This window comes from Pieris brassicae, chromosome 2 (genome assembly GCF_905147105.1).
Source record: "Pieris brassicae chromosome 2, ilPieBrab1.1, whole genome shotgun sequence".
NCBI classification, from domain to species: Eukaryota; Metazoa; Arthropoda; class Insecta; order Lepidoptera; family Pieridae; genus Pieris; species Pieris brassicae.
Genome location: NC_059666.1, coordinates 10,825,363 through 10,844,396, shown reverse-complemented (window position 1 = coordinate 10,844,396; position 19,034 = coordinate 10,825,363). Strand labels below are relative to the sequence as shown.

The following is a 19,034-nucleotide window of genomic DNA, read 5'->3' as shown; positions in this document are numbered from 1 at the left end:
AGTCACAATAACCGTCCACTCCCTTACGTTACAGTGCGCATTTCCATTGACGACCAGTCCCTAATTCAAACGGGAAGAGCGGGTAGAAACTCTTCATCATTCTTTTGAATCGACTAGTTAAGTGTTGATAGAATCGTGTTTAACTCGGACTAGCCACGTAGACTTTCCAGACTGGGTAATTAATATTTAACTACTGAAATCGAGATAATTACGATTTTAATGTTTATTTCTTTGCGAGTCGTTTAATTGCACTGTTTAAACTTTTTTTAGACTGATTTAATTTTTTCGCCGTTCCATACAAAGTTATTTAAATTAATTCGTCATTTACATATTGCAAGATATGATTAAAATATTCTTTTGGATATTCCATGATATTTTTTTATAAAAAAAATCCGAATAAATTAAAAGAATTTGGTATTCCTAGCGATTCTCAACCCTAAAATTAGTAGATTAAAGGTGTAAATTTAATTCCGACTGTACACTTTTTTCTGAATGTGTGTATTTATTTATATACTTGTATATAAGACACCTGCGGGAAAGAAACAGAGAGAGATATTTGGAAGAAGCTGGAGGAGGCCTTTACCCCTGAAGGGAGTGTCCAATCTATGGTTATATTAGGATAACAACAAAAAATATGTAAAAATTAATATAACAAATCTAAGCTGTATATAATAAGATTTAATGATTGGAAATTAAACTTTAATTATTTTTAAAATACTAGGAGGCGGTTTCTTCTTTATAAAAATACTATAGACACATATCCATAATCTCATGAATATACAGATTTTTTACGACGAATATATATCTAATACATTTTTAAATTCGTAACATCATTTACGTGGAATGTCCGATATTCGTAAATTTAAAAATACTCGATATAATGTATTGAAATTAAATTCTTGATTTCTAGGCAATGACTTTTTAATAAGTCCAGGATTTTTTTTTATGTAATATGTGGCAAACGGGCTGGAGGCTCATCCGATGTTAAGTGATACCGCCACCCATGGACACTCACATTGCCAGAAGGCTCGCAAGTGCGTTGCCGGCCTTTCAAGAATTGGTATGCTCATTTCTTGATCCTTCAAGAAAACAGCAAAGTCGAATTTGTTCGGAAATACTTCAGTTGGCAGCTAATGAAACTTAGATAGATAGATATAAAGATAGATAGAAACTGCCCAGATAATGAAACTTAGCTGCGGGTATTAGATTGATTATTATAAATTGTTAAAAATAAAAACAAAAATTCAAAATGCAATATCTATAATATAAGAGAAGATATTTATTTGTAGAACGTGAGTGTCTCAGAACTTCCCTATACACAACATTTGACGTATTTGTGTTTTGTGGCAGAAAAATAATTTGATGTTATGGAGTTCCGACTCGGGATAGGCCAACATACAATTGCCCATGGGTAAAACATTATTTTTGTAGATCAACAGTTACCACAGCGCACGCGATGACATGTTTTTTTATAATTAAATTTTTACTAGGTATCCCAATATTTTTTTTTAAAATTTAATATAGCCTATGTCAGCAAGTGAAGATGCAGCTTTTCAACGGTGAAAACAATTTTGAAACCGGTCGAGTAGTTTTTACGTAAAAAACATTACAAACATACATACAGTTTCAATGTTTCCACTTTATAATATTAGTATAGAAGTATAGATAAAAAACCTTGCCTGTGTTTTCAGATAGTTGTGCTTGGCTTGTGTTACTCGGGAATTCTAATTTGATCCCAATAAGAGACATTTAAAATATATAATATCTAGTATGTTTCCTTAATTACGCGATTTTCACTATAATATTGTACAAATGGTAACCAAATCTCTCCTGCTGCAATGTATACATCCAGCTATATACGGGTTTATTTTTAACATTCAACTTCCTACATTTCATCATAATTTTTTTATTGCGCATCATAACGTTTGTAAACTCGCGGAAGTCGACTGCATAACGTAGCGTTTCCTGACCTCGTTCTTCGACCGAAATCTCTGCTCATACAGGCACGTTCTTCACTTCTGGTTTCATAATAATCTGGTTTGTGAAATTGCCAATTAAAACCTAAAGTTTAAAAGAAAGTATATATTTATTTTTTCTCCCATATACCATTTACAACAATAAATAAGATTACAGTGAGAAGGTATTGAGAGACTGGTTTCCAAACTAGGTAAGAACCTGTGATATGGATAACCAGGCTTCCATTCCACAGCAAAGTCATATTGCGTGGTAACAAAAAGTACATACATATATGGGTAGGCAAACAAATTTAACGTTTTAAATAAGGAAAGTAAAACAAAACAAAGCAGTCAACTAGTTAGGAGTTCATAGAAATAAAGTTGTATGGATGAATGTTACGGTTTGTGTATATGTGTGTGTGAGTGAGTGTAAGAACATATGTGAAAATTATTTTAATACATCAGATTTTCCGTTTGGTCATAGTTCAAAGTAAGTAAAAATGTATGAACTATTCGCTTATGTAGGGGCACAAGACTGTGTGCTTTTAAACACTCAACTGAAATTTAAATTAAATGCAGGTTTTATTATCATATTTTAAGAGCCTACTAAAAAATATAAGAATATAACTTAAACGACCCACTAAAATTTTAAGAAAAACATTTCCGTCATTGTAGCCAACCAAAATAATTCAATATTTTATACGTTATGTCATATATATGCTCGGTACGATAATAGTCTTAAATTTACGCCAATACTCTAAAATACAAATAAATTAGTACCGTAACAACCTTTTTAGGTCTAGGCCTCAGATCTGTATCCGTTTTATAATCATTTGTTAATATAATCGACGCACGCCGTCTAAGTCGTTTTAGGGTCTGCTATATTTTCCTTTACTGTTCAATGCGTTAAATGCGTAGGAAGAAAGTCCATTGGTGCACAGCCGGGGCTGAAGCCACTTGGCCAATACTATATGTACTTAAAAAAAACATCTCTTGCTGTACCTACACGACTCCAAATCACTAGTACTAAAGTAAATTTAATATGTTAATAAATTTGCATTTATATCCGTAGGCAAGGACTATAAACTAAAAATATCACATGCAGAATTTTGACTAAACTATCATTTACAAGTACATTTTTATTATGTTTGCAATTGTAACATTTGCCGTCTTGAGTTTTACGACGTTCCGCTCAAGCGCAACAGACAAGGTGTCCTTCTCGTAGCGTTTTATTGCTCTAAATATTTGTAAACTAATTCAGATTCCTGGCAAAGTGCCAACATTGTTATAGAAACAACAATAGCTAAAGATTGTAAAGGCTAGATTTTGGACCTAAATTAGTCGTAGTAGATTCACGAAGAATTACAAAATATTTTATATAATTTAATCTGTGCCTTAGTTGAACTTGCAGCTGGATGTTACAATGTTGGATGATATAATTTTTTTCAGAGAAAAATTATCATGAAAATCCTTGTGTGATAAATAATTGTTTTTTATTGAAGCAACTGCTTGAATTCCATAATTACTGCTGTATAAAGGAAATGGGAAAGGTAATTCCTTAATTAATTCTCCTTCTAGCTTCTTCATCTGGCAGGATAGGCATTATCTACCAGTTAATATAGGTCTTCTGGCGCAAATTTCAGGCAACATTCACATTTGCCTCACGGAACAACACTAATTGTATACATGTAGCTAAAATCAGAACCGAATGCGATGGCTTTGATGCAGTATCGTTCGACAGCAGCGTAATATATTTTTTCTTCTCATGTTTTAATTTTTATTCTCATGTAAGTGAAATGTATGTTTTTAATGAGATAAACTTTAACTTTTAAACCTAAGCTTACTAGTTAAACATTTATTCCTTGAAACATAAATTTTTAAATTTGGATTTATTTAGAAATAATATATATCTTTCTTTATCTTTCCAGTGACCTCTTATCTGGTAGGCCTCCTCTAGCTATCTTCATCTCTCTCTATCTTGAGCATTTTTCTCTCAATATTCTCCACCAACTCCTTTAACCTCGTACATACACCATACAAGAGAGCGACCGCTCTTTCTTTTCCCTGGTAGTGGTTTCCCTTAACCTTTTTCGCCTATTTGTCCATATGCCATTGTTCATGCATGGCAAGCTCATTCCCAAAATCTAGACCTAATTATAAGACTTCGAAAATTATGTTATTCACTAAGATTTTTCACTTCTTATAATCGATGTTGTCTCTCACACACCTCCATATAAAATAATGTGTCATACGTAAACGCTTATTCATAGTCAGGTTCTCAGGTTAATAGGCCACGCCTTGTTGACTACCAACACTATAAATTTCCATTTAAAATTTTCTATTTTATTGGGCATTTGAACTTTATGGATAAATAATATAATATAACACCGACTTTGAACAGTTAAATAATATAAATACTTGTAAGCGAATTAAAAAATATTATTCGTTCGTGAACGGGAAAACGAGAATATTGCAATCAAGTACGTGTCGTTGAGGAATAATACAGTTTTCTATTAGTGAAAGTATTAGTGAACTTCAAATATAAACATAAATATATTGTATATCTCTATTGTAATGATGTATATGTGATTGTGTTTTACGTTGAGCAGTGTTGGCCTAGAGGCTTCAGCGTGCCACGCTCATCGCTGAGGTCGTAGGATCGAGCCCCGGCTGTGCACCAACGGATTTTCTTTCTAAGTGCGCATTTAACATTCGCCCAAACGATGAAGAAAAACATCGTGAGGAAACCGACTTGCCTTAGACCCAAAAAGTTGACGGTGTACGTCAGGCACAGAAGGCTTATCACCTATTTGTCTATTCAATTTACAAATGATCAGGAAACATAAATCTGAGGCCCAGACCTTCTTGTAGCGCCAATGAATTTTGTGTTTTAACGTTAACGCATGCAAGGATAGTTTAAACTTATTTGTAATAAAGCGATTAATCTATTTATTTATTTCATAATCATACAACTAACATAAGTTATATACAACAAAAAAACGTACTAAACTGACAACCATAGAATACTTAATAAAAATACCTACAAAAAGGTTCAAACATTAACGAAAGGAAAAAAATCAATAAAATTTACTAAATACGTAATACCTAATTCGCCTGTGATGTATGATGGTGAAAACGAGGGTATGTATGTGGGGTGTGCTCATGATAATTTAGCGCTATGGATATTCTTAATACTCCTAATCTGTTAACCTCCGTCTAAATTATAATTAAGTTTCATACTTAAACTTTTAAATGTTAGACTTCAGCGCCTCTCAACCTTGACTACGTGAGAAGTCGAAGTCGAAGTCGTTCGAATTACGGCTTTGCAACACAGCAACACTCGTTAGTACGGTGAAAGAGAACTTCGTGAGGAAACCGGCGTTAACAAGTTGACAAAGTGTGATCAGGCATTGCAGACTGATCACCTATTTACCCATTACAATGTTGCAATTTACATGTTATAATTAATTAAGAGCATAATAAACTCCGATTCTTGCAACTAATCGATAAACTGTAGACTCATTAATTATTTATTGTTCGCGACTTTTTTTCATTTAAATATATTTAAACTAGATATAGATTTCACATCCGTATATAAAACTTGTTTATTTTATGTTTTATAAACTACTAAATTGATAATCTCAAATCTAGTAACGGTATCACATTTTTGATCACCATAATGTTATATACAAAGACAAGTTCATTAAAAAACCCAAGCGTAAATACTCACTTTTGAGAATGCAAGAAATTTACATAAACGACTCCTTCAGTACACAGTTATAAACCAGATTTCATAATTTAACCACTTTTCATTGCGACACCAACGGAACACCCGAGATCCTGTCGCTTTCGCTTCACAAACACAATTCCTTCACTAAGCACTATCTATATCTGGAGAATATTACGATGTTGTTAAACGCAACAGCCGCGTGGCAGCAACAAGACTGCTTGTGGTCGACAGACCGAGACATCGAATGGAACTCGGACGATGCCTGAGTCACATTGACGCCCTAGAAAAGACCACTCGCATGAATTTTCGTAATACTCGTTCCGCAAACGTCGCAATGAAAGAGTTGGTACTTATATGTATAAGTATATCTTGCTTGTGCACTTTCCTTGCAGAAGCGGTCGGATGATTAACAACATATGAATTATGTCATCCCTCAACATATGCGCTTCTGTCAATTACGCGTGTTAAGAGCAAAATGCTCGCAAAAATGTACGGGGATTCGGAGATTTCCCGGATATGCCATTGGCTGGAAACAGGTCATACACAAATCGCGGCCCTGCATGAAGTGTTCGCAAGTGCTTTCGATAATAATTGATATTTACATATATATTGCTAGTACTTACTGCGAATAGCGATAGAGATTCTCAAGATATTTGAATGCAATTTCCATATAGAACCTAAAATTGAAGTTGAGATCGCAAACGTAAAACTCAGCATTTTTTTTACACACCACGGTATAGAACATCCACTCACGAACGTTCGTATTAATGGGCTATTTGGCGAGAGAATCTTATCCCTCTCTCTTCTGTCTGTAGCTCATGTCTGAATGTTGTGGTCAGCAAGGAAACACGTGAAGCGGGCAATCTGTTTCCACCGGTTTCTGACCAACGCTAGTTTTACTGGTTTATTTTTACTCTTTCCTTGAAAGACCCTAAGTCGAATTGGTTCGGAAATATTTCAGTTCTCCTTGTAACTACTAAATTATTAACCATGAAATTAAATGTGACAATTGATGCTTTCAATTATTATAATGAAATCTTAAGCGGATATCTTATGTGATTTATTGATAAATCTAAAAATGCGGCAATAAAACGAATATCTATTGTAACCGGTTTCTACAATCATTAACCGAATTCCTGTCCTAATGCGGAAAATGATAAACTAACCTAGCATAGTCAAATAATATATAGAGGCGAGGTTAGTGACCTATGTAACTTCCCAATACAATGTAATGTACATTATGCTAAATTTCCATTTACTGCCAGTTCTCAAATCAAGGGCGTAGAACGGAAGAAAAAACTGGCAATTACAAATTACTCCAATGCGGTAACTATTTACTTTAATATCACAAAAAAAATTCACATGGAAAAAACTACACAACATTAAAACAGTAATAGATTCAAACAAAAAGACTATTTCTTACAGTATACGTAAGGAACTCACATTAGGCAAACCTTTTGTTAGGTCACTCAACGAACAATTGAAAACGCCTGTATGTATACAGTACATTAATTATTTCCATATATTGTGTCTTGTATCCCCTTTTCGAGAGGTTTTTGGTGAGGTGTACGAATAGTAACGGCGGTGGATGGCGCTTCCTAACGTAACCATCTCGTACCCTGATGCCTAGATACTGAACTGCCGGATTGTTTCCTTTCCATGTATCTCTCTTTATGAGATACATGGTAAGCGTAAATTCTCTGCGCACTATGAGATCGTTGTAGCTGTCAAAATCTATTATAAAAAAAGTTAAATCAAGAGCTTAAAAGCCTTGGCTCACAGAAGAAAAGAACCGCTAGGAAATCGTTCTCCATTACTTTCCTCAGTTTTAAACAAATGTACTTCTCTCTCTAAGGCACACGTATAAATTGCATGAAAGCCTTAGAAAATAAATTAAGACATTTATGTATCTATTTCATATCTATGTGTAATATTATTATAAAAATTATAAATACCTAAACCTAAAGGTTTTAAAAAAGGAGTTGCTAAGCTGGTGTTTAACAACTCTTAGCATAGCTGTGCTTAATGTGATATTCATACCCCGTGTTTAAATTAAATTATTATCGTTTATTACATGTAATTCCCTTGACTAGTTATTGCTTTTTAGTCCATTTTCAATTCCCATTCGTACAAAGGGAATTGGCTTCCGTTTATGATTTCTATTCTAACATTTAAAACGTTATTTGTAAAATTTATTTCACATTAAAATAGTATTAATATACTAGGTGTGTGTAAAAAACTAAAGGCTGAGTTTTAAATTTAGGCTCTATATCGAAATCTGGGAATCGGTATCGCTATTATCAGTAACAAAGTACAAGCGCAAATATCAATTATCGGAACCACTCGCGAACACTTCACACAGCGCAGCGGTTTGTGTATAGGACATACTATTTCCAGCTCATCGCAGATCCGGCATCCGATGAAGTTTACAAAACAGTACAGGCCATTTAAAAAATGTATGTATATTATCCAAAACATGTATGTGTATTATCAATAACTTTTAATAAAAACTAAATGTTTGTCACTATTTATTTCCAACAGAAAAAGATACAGTATTTACAATATTCTTAATCTACATTGTAATAATAATAATATTACTGTTTATTATCGTATTGGTTTTTTAAATAAGTTGGTTATTTTCAAATGAAAAAAACAACTAGCCGTATAATATATAAATTGGTGTTTTTGTGGTTTATATGAAACTCTGTTGATTATAACGAATATATATATATATATTTAAATTTTTATTATTTTTATCCTGAATTTATATAGCAATATATAACTTGATATTTATCGGAAATACCAGTTTGTATGAGTTTTGAGAATTTTGTTTTTAGTGTATCCAATGTGGATGAATCTTAAAATGATTGGAGATCCCATAAATACCTTTGCTAAACCGGGTGGCACTTTAAAATAACACTCCTAAAACCTATCCCAAACATTTGGCCAAAATTTATCCCTATTAGATCAAAAAACAGTACTCCCGACTTTTGTAAAGACCGAAAGACTTGTACATACGCACTATGCAGTGACAAAAATTATGATGAAACACCGGCAACGTCGTAGGCAAAAGGCGGTGGAGCAGAGGTCCAACCCGCTGGTGTGACCAAGAATTTTTTTTACGTGTCATATCTGTTGCACTGAACCGCACTGAAACTGACTTTGTCGATTGGTTGTAATCGAGCAAGTAAGTTATCACTTCTAGGCCAGCAGGCAGAGAGTAAAGACCTGCAATGAAGATTACGACTAAGAAGAATTGGGATTTGAATAGAAATACGATGTCAAATTGTTTGACTCTTTCCTAATTTACAGATGGAATGCGGATTACACAACATTTCCGTCGGAGCCGAGACCTTGCTTAGAAATCTAACAAGTCTAACGTATGTAAACATTAATTAATTCTGAAGGTGCCACGTAGTGATACATATTTCATCACAATGCAGACTCAAAAACTAATTTGACCGTAATTATAATCTGAAGTCATCGATCGACCCAAAATGTTGTCTAAAGAGTTATTTATTTACTATAATTTGAAAGCATACATTATGTTTATTGTAGCCATAACCCAGGTAGACAATCAGCTATTGTTCGGTACTTCTTCGATGGCTAGTGTTTTTGTAGTTACAATAAACTAACTTTTTTAGTAGGCCATTAATAATTATAACAATATATAATCTCGATACATTTAATACAATCATAAATTATATAAAAATTATAAATGGTTAAATTCATTAAAAAAAAAATGGTGCTTGTGGCGTTAATGACCTTTAAAACTGGCAGCATTTTCTCGCTGTATGCGATACTTATTCGTTGAGCGAGGAAAGCACCAGATTTGAGGTTAATTATTTAATTACCAACTGTGCACCTAAACCCCAAAATCAAAATTTTATAATAATACCACGTACATCAATTAGGTACTTTTATTTCTTTGTTTTAGTCGAAAATATATTTCCCTTCTTATCCAAATACTTATTCATATTCTATTATATATTTATTTTATACTTTTATTAAAATCCACAGATTTATTACCTTACCTACAAACGTGGTCAATCCAATTCCACGTCAATTGCTCATTTCTTTAATTTATACATTCATTTGGTTCTAATATTTCCATTTTCAATTCTGCACCTAGTTTCACGCCAAACTACTTTTATGTCGCGTAAACATATTTCTATATAATAGTACATTAGAATTTCGCCTTAAAACATTTGACCTCGTTTCACTTACATTGCGACGTGACCTCATGGATGTAGTGTATCTTTACTAGATATTCATACGGAATTGCTTACTAAAATCCTTATCCACTGCAATACACGGTTCACTAGAAACAAATATCCCTTTTACATGCCTGTCTCACGTCTGTTTATGGCCTGTCAACAAATTGTTCGGATTTACAAGAAGCCTGTAATGAAAAATTACTCCATCGACATTTTCAGCAACTCCATACATATTTATTTATTTATACTTTGTTACTATAATATACATAATTATACAAACAAAAACTAAAGTAAGTAGGTTACATAAGTTATTAGGCAATAGGCGGCCTTATCGCTAACAAGCGATTTCTTTCATGCAACCCTCACATACCTTTCACTGAGTCGTTTGCTATTGTTATGTTTTATTATTTGCTATTATTAATATTATTTTCTTTCCTACATTATTATGTACACAGTGAAGAAGTTGCATGGATCTGGTTAGAATCTTCTTAAGTTCTCGTGTCATTTTCACACGTGTATATAAGTATATAAGATATATTCATGAGTATTAGATTGTCCTCATTTGAATTTATGTAATGTTTGAGAGCAAAACTTACCTGACTTATAACAGGATTAAACATTATAATGCATGCTTAACACAAAAATAATAAATAGACACTAAATATAGTTAAGTTAACATGAGAGGTTGGAGAAAAAGAAATTAAGGCAACAAGTTAAGATATTATAAGTGTAATAGTGTAATAGATGATTAAAAGGTGAAACTTGAAGTGTGAGGACTAGTGTTAGCTTGGGTCTCTTAACCCTAACATATTCCGAAAATAAAAAACCTGAGGTCAAGACCAAGGCTGGTAGCGCCACTATTTTAATATCAGATCTCATATCGCAAATTAGGGATGGCTCACACTCTAAGGGAGCCGAAACCTATCGCCAAACAGGCACTACACAGTTACACAAGACACATTTGATCTGCTCCGCTATTGATATTTTTTTTAGAAAAAGCATATTACGTTATTTTTTATACATTACGTAACTTGATATATTGTTGAACGACGAAATGAGTAAATCTAAGCTTGGTCACGTTGTTATTTACATAATGAGGTGTTAATAATAACTAGGTTAACATGAAAATTTCAAGGGATCACCTTGACCTCTTTCATAAATATAGTCACCACTGTGAGTAGTCAAATAGAGATTTCTTAGTAGTAAACAAGCGTTTTGTTCGATAAGTATATAAGGTAGTTATATGATATGACTGACAGTTATTTTATGACTTTGCCCTGGCATATGACTTGACACAAATGGTCACTGCAATTACGCAAATACCAGATTTATATAGACAGATAACAAACAAACCATCTTTGTGACCTTCTGCTGACCTCAAATTCAGAGAACTACCAAGTACACGTCCGGGGTGGACGGATATTACCTTTGGGTCTATTGAATTATTGTATAGTATGAAGTACTATGTAGATACTACTAGGCGCCCTTTACGGCGTGAGATTGGCCCGGTTTTCTTCGGGGACTCGAGCGTTCTGGTATCTTGCCAAAGCCGATGAATGGAATTTCTGTTAGCCCTACTATTCACTCCTGCATAGAAGTGTCTCACTAACCCATAACGCGAAGAAGAAAGACGACGACGACACTTCGATGCCGGAAATCATATTCCGACAATGTCCGCAAAACTCTATTTTGCTTGGGCAATCATAAGCCGAGCGGGTCTGATAGCTTCCCCCAAATTGTGCTGCGTAGTCGTATTCTGGAGTTGGCTCCAGTCCTCAAGCTTTTTTGGTACCTGTTCTCTCTCAAATCTGTCTCGAAGATCGTTCTGATCCATCCAAATAGCGTCCAATAACTAAAACCTCCTTTTTCTCCAAAACAATGAAAACCATTATTAGCGGAAGACACAAGTCGGCGTGTTTTTTGCTAAGAAACTTCTGCTTCTCTTTGTCGCTACTCCTCTGTTTGAGGACGCTCTCCTTAAAGTCTCGGTTAGCATCGGAATACTGGGCGTTGACATATCGAATGACGTGCAGTTTCGCGGTTACTTGGAAGGGAAGGTTGAATTAGCCTTCAAGAGTATTCAAGGGCGGTCGTCACTTATCATAAAGTGAGCCTCTTGCCCGTTTTGCCCTCTGTTCTACAAAAATAACAATATAAGAGATTACTCTGACAAAATCCATATATTTGTGTTGTAAGCATTAGAAAAACGTTTTAGCTGTGATTTAAAAAAATAGATTATTTTTGAACTTACCTTTAGCATCTTTACTTGAATTGTTTATGAATCGTGAAACCCAAAAAATCATTCAGCAAATAATCGTAATAAAAAGTATGTTTTTTGCAATTAGAAAAACTTAAACGGATTACACGGAGAATTACTTAGAATATTAGTCATTAAAGCGACAATTTATAGTCAACATCTCGATTTTTACCGTGACCTTACGCTTTGACGTCATAGGGATTTACGCAGGCTGTATTCAGCCTTCTGTGGACCCACAATACTCAAGATTATAATCAATGGCTTGGAATAATTCTGAATGTGGTTGGGTTTAGTATAATGGAGACTTTCCACTCGCATCTCTTGAATTTTATTTCTTGTTTTTAATATATGCCATCGGAGATTATTGACTTATGTTAAATGAGCAATACATTGACTAACAAAAATTTAATAATAAAATATGCTTTATAAGGCATTTTAAGTTATGCTTATTTTTAAATCCACACAATTGTAGTTTCGTCTACCAGTACTGGCTGTTTTAACGCCAGTTTGTTGCCAGCGCAAAGGACAACCGAATTTCTTGTACCATACATATTTAATTTGAGGACAATAAAAAAAATCTGAAAAGAAGAGTCAGAGTTCGCTAGTTTCTACGTTCCAATCGACGTTGACAAGTTACTTTTACTTAGACGTCATTATTTTACTGTTTGTGTTCGAGTGATATATCCATGATTTACTACAGTAAGAAAGCCATGGTAATATACAATGTATAAAGTTTAAAACTATTTTCATAAAAAAATATTTATCATAAGAAAAGAGTTTACAAACTGTGAATGCGGCAACCACTTATACAACTTACCATTTGGAATATTTATTCAAATATAAAAAAATCATTCACTCGTGAAAACTTGGATTTGGGGAAGGAAGGAAAAATTCACGACGATTCTTGAGTCACGAACAGCTACAAAGGACGCAATGATACCGAATTATTGCGGTATGCTCTTGCCCTTTGAAATCGTTTAGATAAACGTCTGTGGCTATCTCACGGAATCACGCGATTCCTAATTGTAGTAAACAAATCATATCAAACGTTTAAAGTTTATTCAAATAAGATCTTAATAAATGTTTTAATTTACTTTAAATTTAAATCGTACATATTAAAGCTTTTGAATAACAAAAAAAACTTTCGTTCTAACAGTTCCATGTCATTGAAGATCCCAGAATAATCTATTTGTGTATATATATAGTTTGCAATAAGTTATAATGTAATGTTAGTTATGCGCGTTGTCCCCACGAGAATGTAAGTACGTGCTCCCGGCACGTATGAAATGGGAATTTCACCATGCCAGGAGGCAGCTCTATGAGCAGCCTCTATAAGCAGGAGCTCATAGAGGGCAAACCTTTGTTTTTAATTTATTTTATTATTATTAATTACTTAAGAAGTCATGTGGAACATTGTGTAATGGCGATTAAAAAGAGTGGTGCAGAAATTATAGCCCGTTTTTCTCTTTCGTTCTACGCCCTTGATTTGAGAACTGGCAGTAAATGCAAAATTAGAAGCATTTAATGTGTTTCTTTTTTGACATTCATAATGGTACATGTTACCTGTATGAATGAATGATTTTGACTTTTTCACTTTCCTTGCTAAGATGGACGTGTTGTTAAGTGACTCCCGAACCATACCATCATCCAAGCTGGGGTTCGTACCACGCCGGGATCGATGATCTTGTACAATGTAGCAACATGTCCTTATAAATATTGGATAATAATAAAAAAAACTATACACTTTTAGTTCGTTCATTTCGTTGAGAGTGAAAGGATTGGTGAAAAGACTTAGTTCAGTACAGATTACGCGGTTAAAAAGATTTGCTCACTAGCTGATGGTGATACAGCTAGACGTGGAATAAGTGATACCTGTATCTTATATTCCATAATAAACATATTTTATTTTTAAAGAATACTAAAGCTTATAAAGACAAATATTTACAAACATTGTAATATAATCAGAAGCAGAAAAGAGACTTATTTTTCGCTTGACTTTTTTTTTCGAGACTAATTAGTTCTTTACGGTAAGTATAAATTATATATCTATAATTGATTAGAGTAGAAAAGATAAAGGATACCAATTAAACACATTTAACCCTACAGACTTAAAGGTCAAATTAGATTGTCTGGCTTGCGTTTTAACCTTTATGTTTGTTAAAGAAAACGCACGTGTGCAAAATTTCATAAATATATAAAACATTATGAAATAGTTTACATTCGAATTAATCTGTACCACAAAGAACGGTTCGGTGACCGTCGAGACACAATTTATGAAATAATAAGTCCTGAGTATATATCACGTTAGGATTGGGAGAAATTGTATTAGTTTGGGAAACAAAGAGAGGTTAGACTGATACTGATACCTTGCCTCACGATAGTTCACAAAAACGCACAATACTATAAAGTTATAAATTGAGGATGTAACTATTAACAAATATAAATAACAAAAAAAATAAAAACAGAAAATAATGCGTCTAACATAACCCGAGGAAAACTCGGCCGAGTAAAAATATTTTGTTGATTAAAACAAATTTTATTAAATTAAAATTATGTTTTTCGAACATAAGCTATAGGTTTATAACGAAAGATCCATAACCGGGATATGGCGTACTGGGACCATACTGGGTATATGGCGTTTTAGCCAGTATTGTTTATTGTAATCATATCGCCTTGCAAATTAACTTCGTTAAAAAAATAGTTAAATGTTAGCTTTAGAGTATTAATATGATTGAACGAAAACCTAATTTACTTATTTACAGCTGACACATGGCCTAATTTTAACCAAAAATATTATAAAACTATTATACAATAAAGTCCAGCCAATCCACTTCTCAAATAGCTCGCGCTCCAGCGAAGAGTCGAGAAAACTATTACAGAATGGAATCAACGATCTTCCGTCTTGCCCTTCACGCGATTGACCACTACGCGGCAGCCCAAACCGAGGTCCGAGTTTCGCAGGAGACGCCCTTGCGGTGGAAAAAGGCCCATTCCAGCCGAGCTACATTCGCTAAAACAACCCGAGTTGAGTTGTAAAGGCCACAAAAAAGAGAAAACTATTAAGCTGCAAGAATAAGCGGGGAATGGGAGTCAGCAAAAAGGTTATGTTTCCGGCGACGGTGATATTTGTCCGGAACGTGCAGTCTCATAATTTCTCCCAGCAATTATGCGCTTTCGGTTCCGTTATTCATTAGGCTTAGACCAAATTTGATCACAGCTAAAAATGCCTACAAAGTTCTAGTGAATCATGAATCATACTAACTAAACCTGAATCCCCAAAACCCTCATCACGAATTTAGTAAGGAAAGAATTGGGCAGACTAACATCTGCATCTGTTTTACTGATCACTGTTTAGGAAAGGACATAAATGATCAGCCTTCTGTAGTTAATACAGGTCAATTATCATATCTAAGACATGCTAGACTTCTCACGATGTTTTCCTTCGTTCGACTAAAAACTCATCGGTCAAGGCGATTGAACGCATGAACTCAGACCTGACACTAGTTTGGTTAAATCTATTCAGCACTGTTAAAATAAAGTGTCAATCAATCAACATCAAATCAAAAAACATTTCTCACTGTATATCATTTATTTGATTTTAGGTACATGGCCGATCGCCTAAAGGCATACAAATACATTGTATGTTACAAAATCATGGTTTATATACACAAATTTGCAAAAAAATGCAATAATTATATACTAATTGTTCATAGATATGTCGATATTTTAACATTTATCAGATATTTATTTACAATAGATATGTTAGGTGAATACAGAGCCTATTAAGATTTCAAATGTCCTACTTAACTACGTATTTGAGGAACAAACTCTATAGCAAAATGTAGCGTGTGCTTTCATCTTAAAATTTATAGAATCAAGTGCAAACTAACTTTCTACATTTTGATTATTGAAAGACTTAAATCGCAAATACAAGTGTTTTAATCTAAGCTAACAGGCGTTCTCAGAGTTGCTTAACTTAATAAACGTTACTTTAGTAATTAATAAAGTTTTAAATAGTGGATCTATTTAAAGCTGATCTATTTATCCGTAAATATAACTTATTGAGACACGATCCGAACTTTAAATACAAACGAATACTAAATAATAAACGGACAACTCTGAGTACGGCCGTTGTAAGGAAGTAGGACTAGACGCTTAACTTAGTAATATCACAAATTGTCGACGGAATACGATAATTATGTAACAATGGCGGATGAGGTCAAATGAAAAAATTGAAAATACAATGTCAAACGAATTTCCTACATAATCAGTCGGAATTAACACCTATTATAAAAAATATCCTACACTTAAAGCTTCTTTGATTTATGTCTTAATATAAGTAGGAATGTATTTTACATATGCTTAATTAACGAATATAACGCTTCAACTTAAAATATAATTTTGATATATACAACAATGCGTCCGAAAACGAAACTAAAACTTACAAAACTATTTTAATATTACGGTATAGTTAATAAAGTCCGAGACTTATCGCTATGAAGTCATACTTAGGGTTAAGTCTGGACTCTGAATTTAATTTAAGTTTCACTTCCTAATATGACAACACCTTTCGTATACGTAAATCAGTGTAGGATAGTAAGGATGAATTTTGTATGACTTTATCAGCACCCGAATACTATTCGTGTAAACTATTAGTAATAAAAGTTCGTATGCTTTTCACAAGTGTTTTTCGTGAATATTTTTAATATTTTACTACCAAGTATTCAAAGAACATTAGGCCAACTATAAGGAAGTTTAGATACCCGAAAGTTTACGTGACATTTACTATTGAATACTCGATATACTCGGAGGCGCTGATCAAAATTTACATATACCATTCCGTTAACCAAAGAACTCCAGCACTATCGCTAGGATAGAAACAATATTTCATAAAAAAACAAATCAGTATTGACTGGATTGAAGTGTTTTACCTCCCCATTACAGCGTAAAAACAATCAGCCATAAGACGTAGACTAAAAATAGTTACTCACCATTCTCAATCAATCATCGTAACCATGGCAACAAACACAATACTAGTTTTAGTCTACGTTCAATGAATCTTAGTAATTAAAACCGTGTTTAAATTTAGTTCGTATAAAGAATATAGGTAGGTGCAAATCTTCATTTATAACAAAATTTTACAAATGACAAAACACAAAGGTATTTTTTATAAGTTTGACGTCAACATTTGCAAGTTTTAACATATATTATTTATACGAAATGTATACTACATTTCGTACAGGAAAATATTTATAATTTTTAAAATTGAACAAAATATATTGTGGTATATAAAGGCACATAATTTATTAAACTCTAATGATAAGTAGAGAGAAATGAAAACGTTAGCTTAGTTCAGTGTTTCCCGACGTGCCCACGCCCTGCAGGGAGGCAATTTGATTGTTAAGGGGGGCAATCGAAATCGGCTGGATATAACACAACTGGAGACTTGAGACTGAAGCTAACCAAATTGGAACCTAATAGAAAATATCACTAAAATAATATAGAGAAATCTTTATGATATTTATTTGATTTTTTTTTTACTTCTTATTTTGTCAACAATTTCATAGTGATTTCTTCCTAAAACTAATAATAGATATAAAATTCTTAAGTGATCAATTCAATTTGTTTAATATGTAATCTATGTATGTGACATAGAGCGGCGTAAGGATTTTAAGTAGTTTAAGGGGCATGCCACAAAAACGGTTGGGAAACAATGGTTCTACCGTGTAACTACACGTTTCATTTGTCTCACCTGTCCATTCTTTTTTTACTCGGAATTGAACTCTCTAAAATACATTTTTCGTTCAAACAATCAATGCATCCTATTTAAAAGCAATAAGGATAAAAAACCTGGGAGTTGATTTCAAACAACATTTGAATATCTAATTGCACTTGTTGACGTGGTAAGTACACGTCATGTTTCTTTGAATCTTGACGTAGGTGACGAACATTTTAGCTTAGACATAAATCACCTTATAAGTACTTCATCACTAGATATATTATTTCTGAAACACTTCTTCGTTTATGATTCAGATTCGAAACTTGGCGCTAAATGTGACCGCCGTATTGATATACGTACAACGTAACAAGTACGAAACGTACGGTAGGTATAGTTCGGGCTACATCTCGAATCTAAATCTTTTCTTAAGACTCTTCTTCCACCCCTTTAAAATCTCTATTCTAGAAAGCCAAGGAAAATTCATTCTAAAGGTATGACTATGCAAGGAAAACGAGCTCTACCGTGCTAATGGTAATGAGACAGCTTTCCAGATCTTCTTGGCGGTGCAGCTTCATATTCGTAGTAGTTGGAGAGGGGACGTGGTATCTCACGATCCCTGCATGAGCGTTGGGAGTGGCTAACACTGGACATTCCGCGGCGACTGCTGCTGTGAGAAATAAATTCATTAAGAAACAGCAAATTGTGAAATTAACTATAAAACTTTGAACGAAAATCGGGAAAATATAAATTTAAATATTTTTTTATGGCAAACGGCCAGAATGGTGCCATGTGAAGAAGACTTGAGTTCGCCACTGCGTTGGCGGTTTTAAGAGTATGGACACTGTTCAAGTTTTTGTTGAGTAGAAAAAATATAAAAAATTAACACCGTAAGTCTAACAAGAAAATCATTTTAATTTATTATTATATTAATATATCAATGTTTTGTTTATAATTCAGGAAAAGAGTTAGTATGGCCTCGACCTTTCGTTACATAATATCGATTCTACTCGTAATATACGGCTTCAGTTATGTCAGATAAAATTATATAATTCAAGCAAGTCTAGAATATTCTCTCTTTTTTACAAGCTTATAAATATGAATGATATTATAAATATTTATAGATCAATTTCCATTAGCTTGTCTTTTCTATCTATAC

The 19,034-nt window shown here is 33.5% G+C and overlaps 2 protein-coding genes across 16 annotated transcripts in view; both read right to left on the bottom strand.

Moving 5' to 3' along the window:
* Nucleotides 1–5,880, bottom strand: part of LOC123720024 (diacylglycerol lipase-beta) — a 52,704-nt gene extending 46,824 nt beyond the window's left edge. The window contains exon 1 of the mRNA XM_045676442.1: nucleotides 5,686–5,880. The gene's annotated coding sequence lies outside the window, so the exon portion shown is untranslated. The remainder of the gene's footprint in view (nucleotides 1–5,685) is intronic.
* A 9,891-nt stretch (nucleotides 5,881–15,771) lies between these two features.
* Nucleotides 15,772–19,034, bottom strand: part of LOC123718798 (partitioning defective 3 homolog) — a 59,162-nt gene continuing 55,899 nt past the window's right edge. For 13 of the 15 annotated variants that reach the window (XM_045675670.1, XM_045675758.1, XM_045675709.1 and 10 more), the window contains one exon: nucleotides 15,772–18,545. In XM_045675670.1, the coding sequence (XP_045531626.1) occupies nucleotides 18,404–18,545 (142 nt within the window). In that variant the 3' untranslated portion in view covers nucleotides 15,772–18,403. The remainder of the gene's footprint in view (nucleotides 18,546–19,034) is intronic. The other 2 variants (XM_045675701.1, XM_045675774.1) reach the window with 1 other exon arrangement.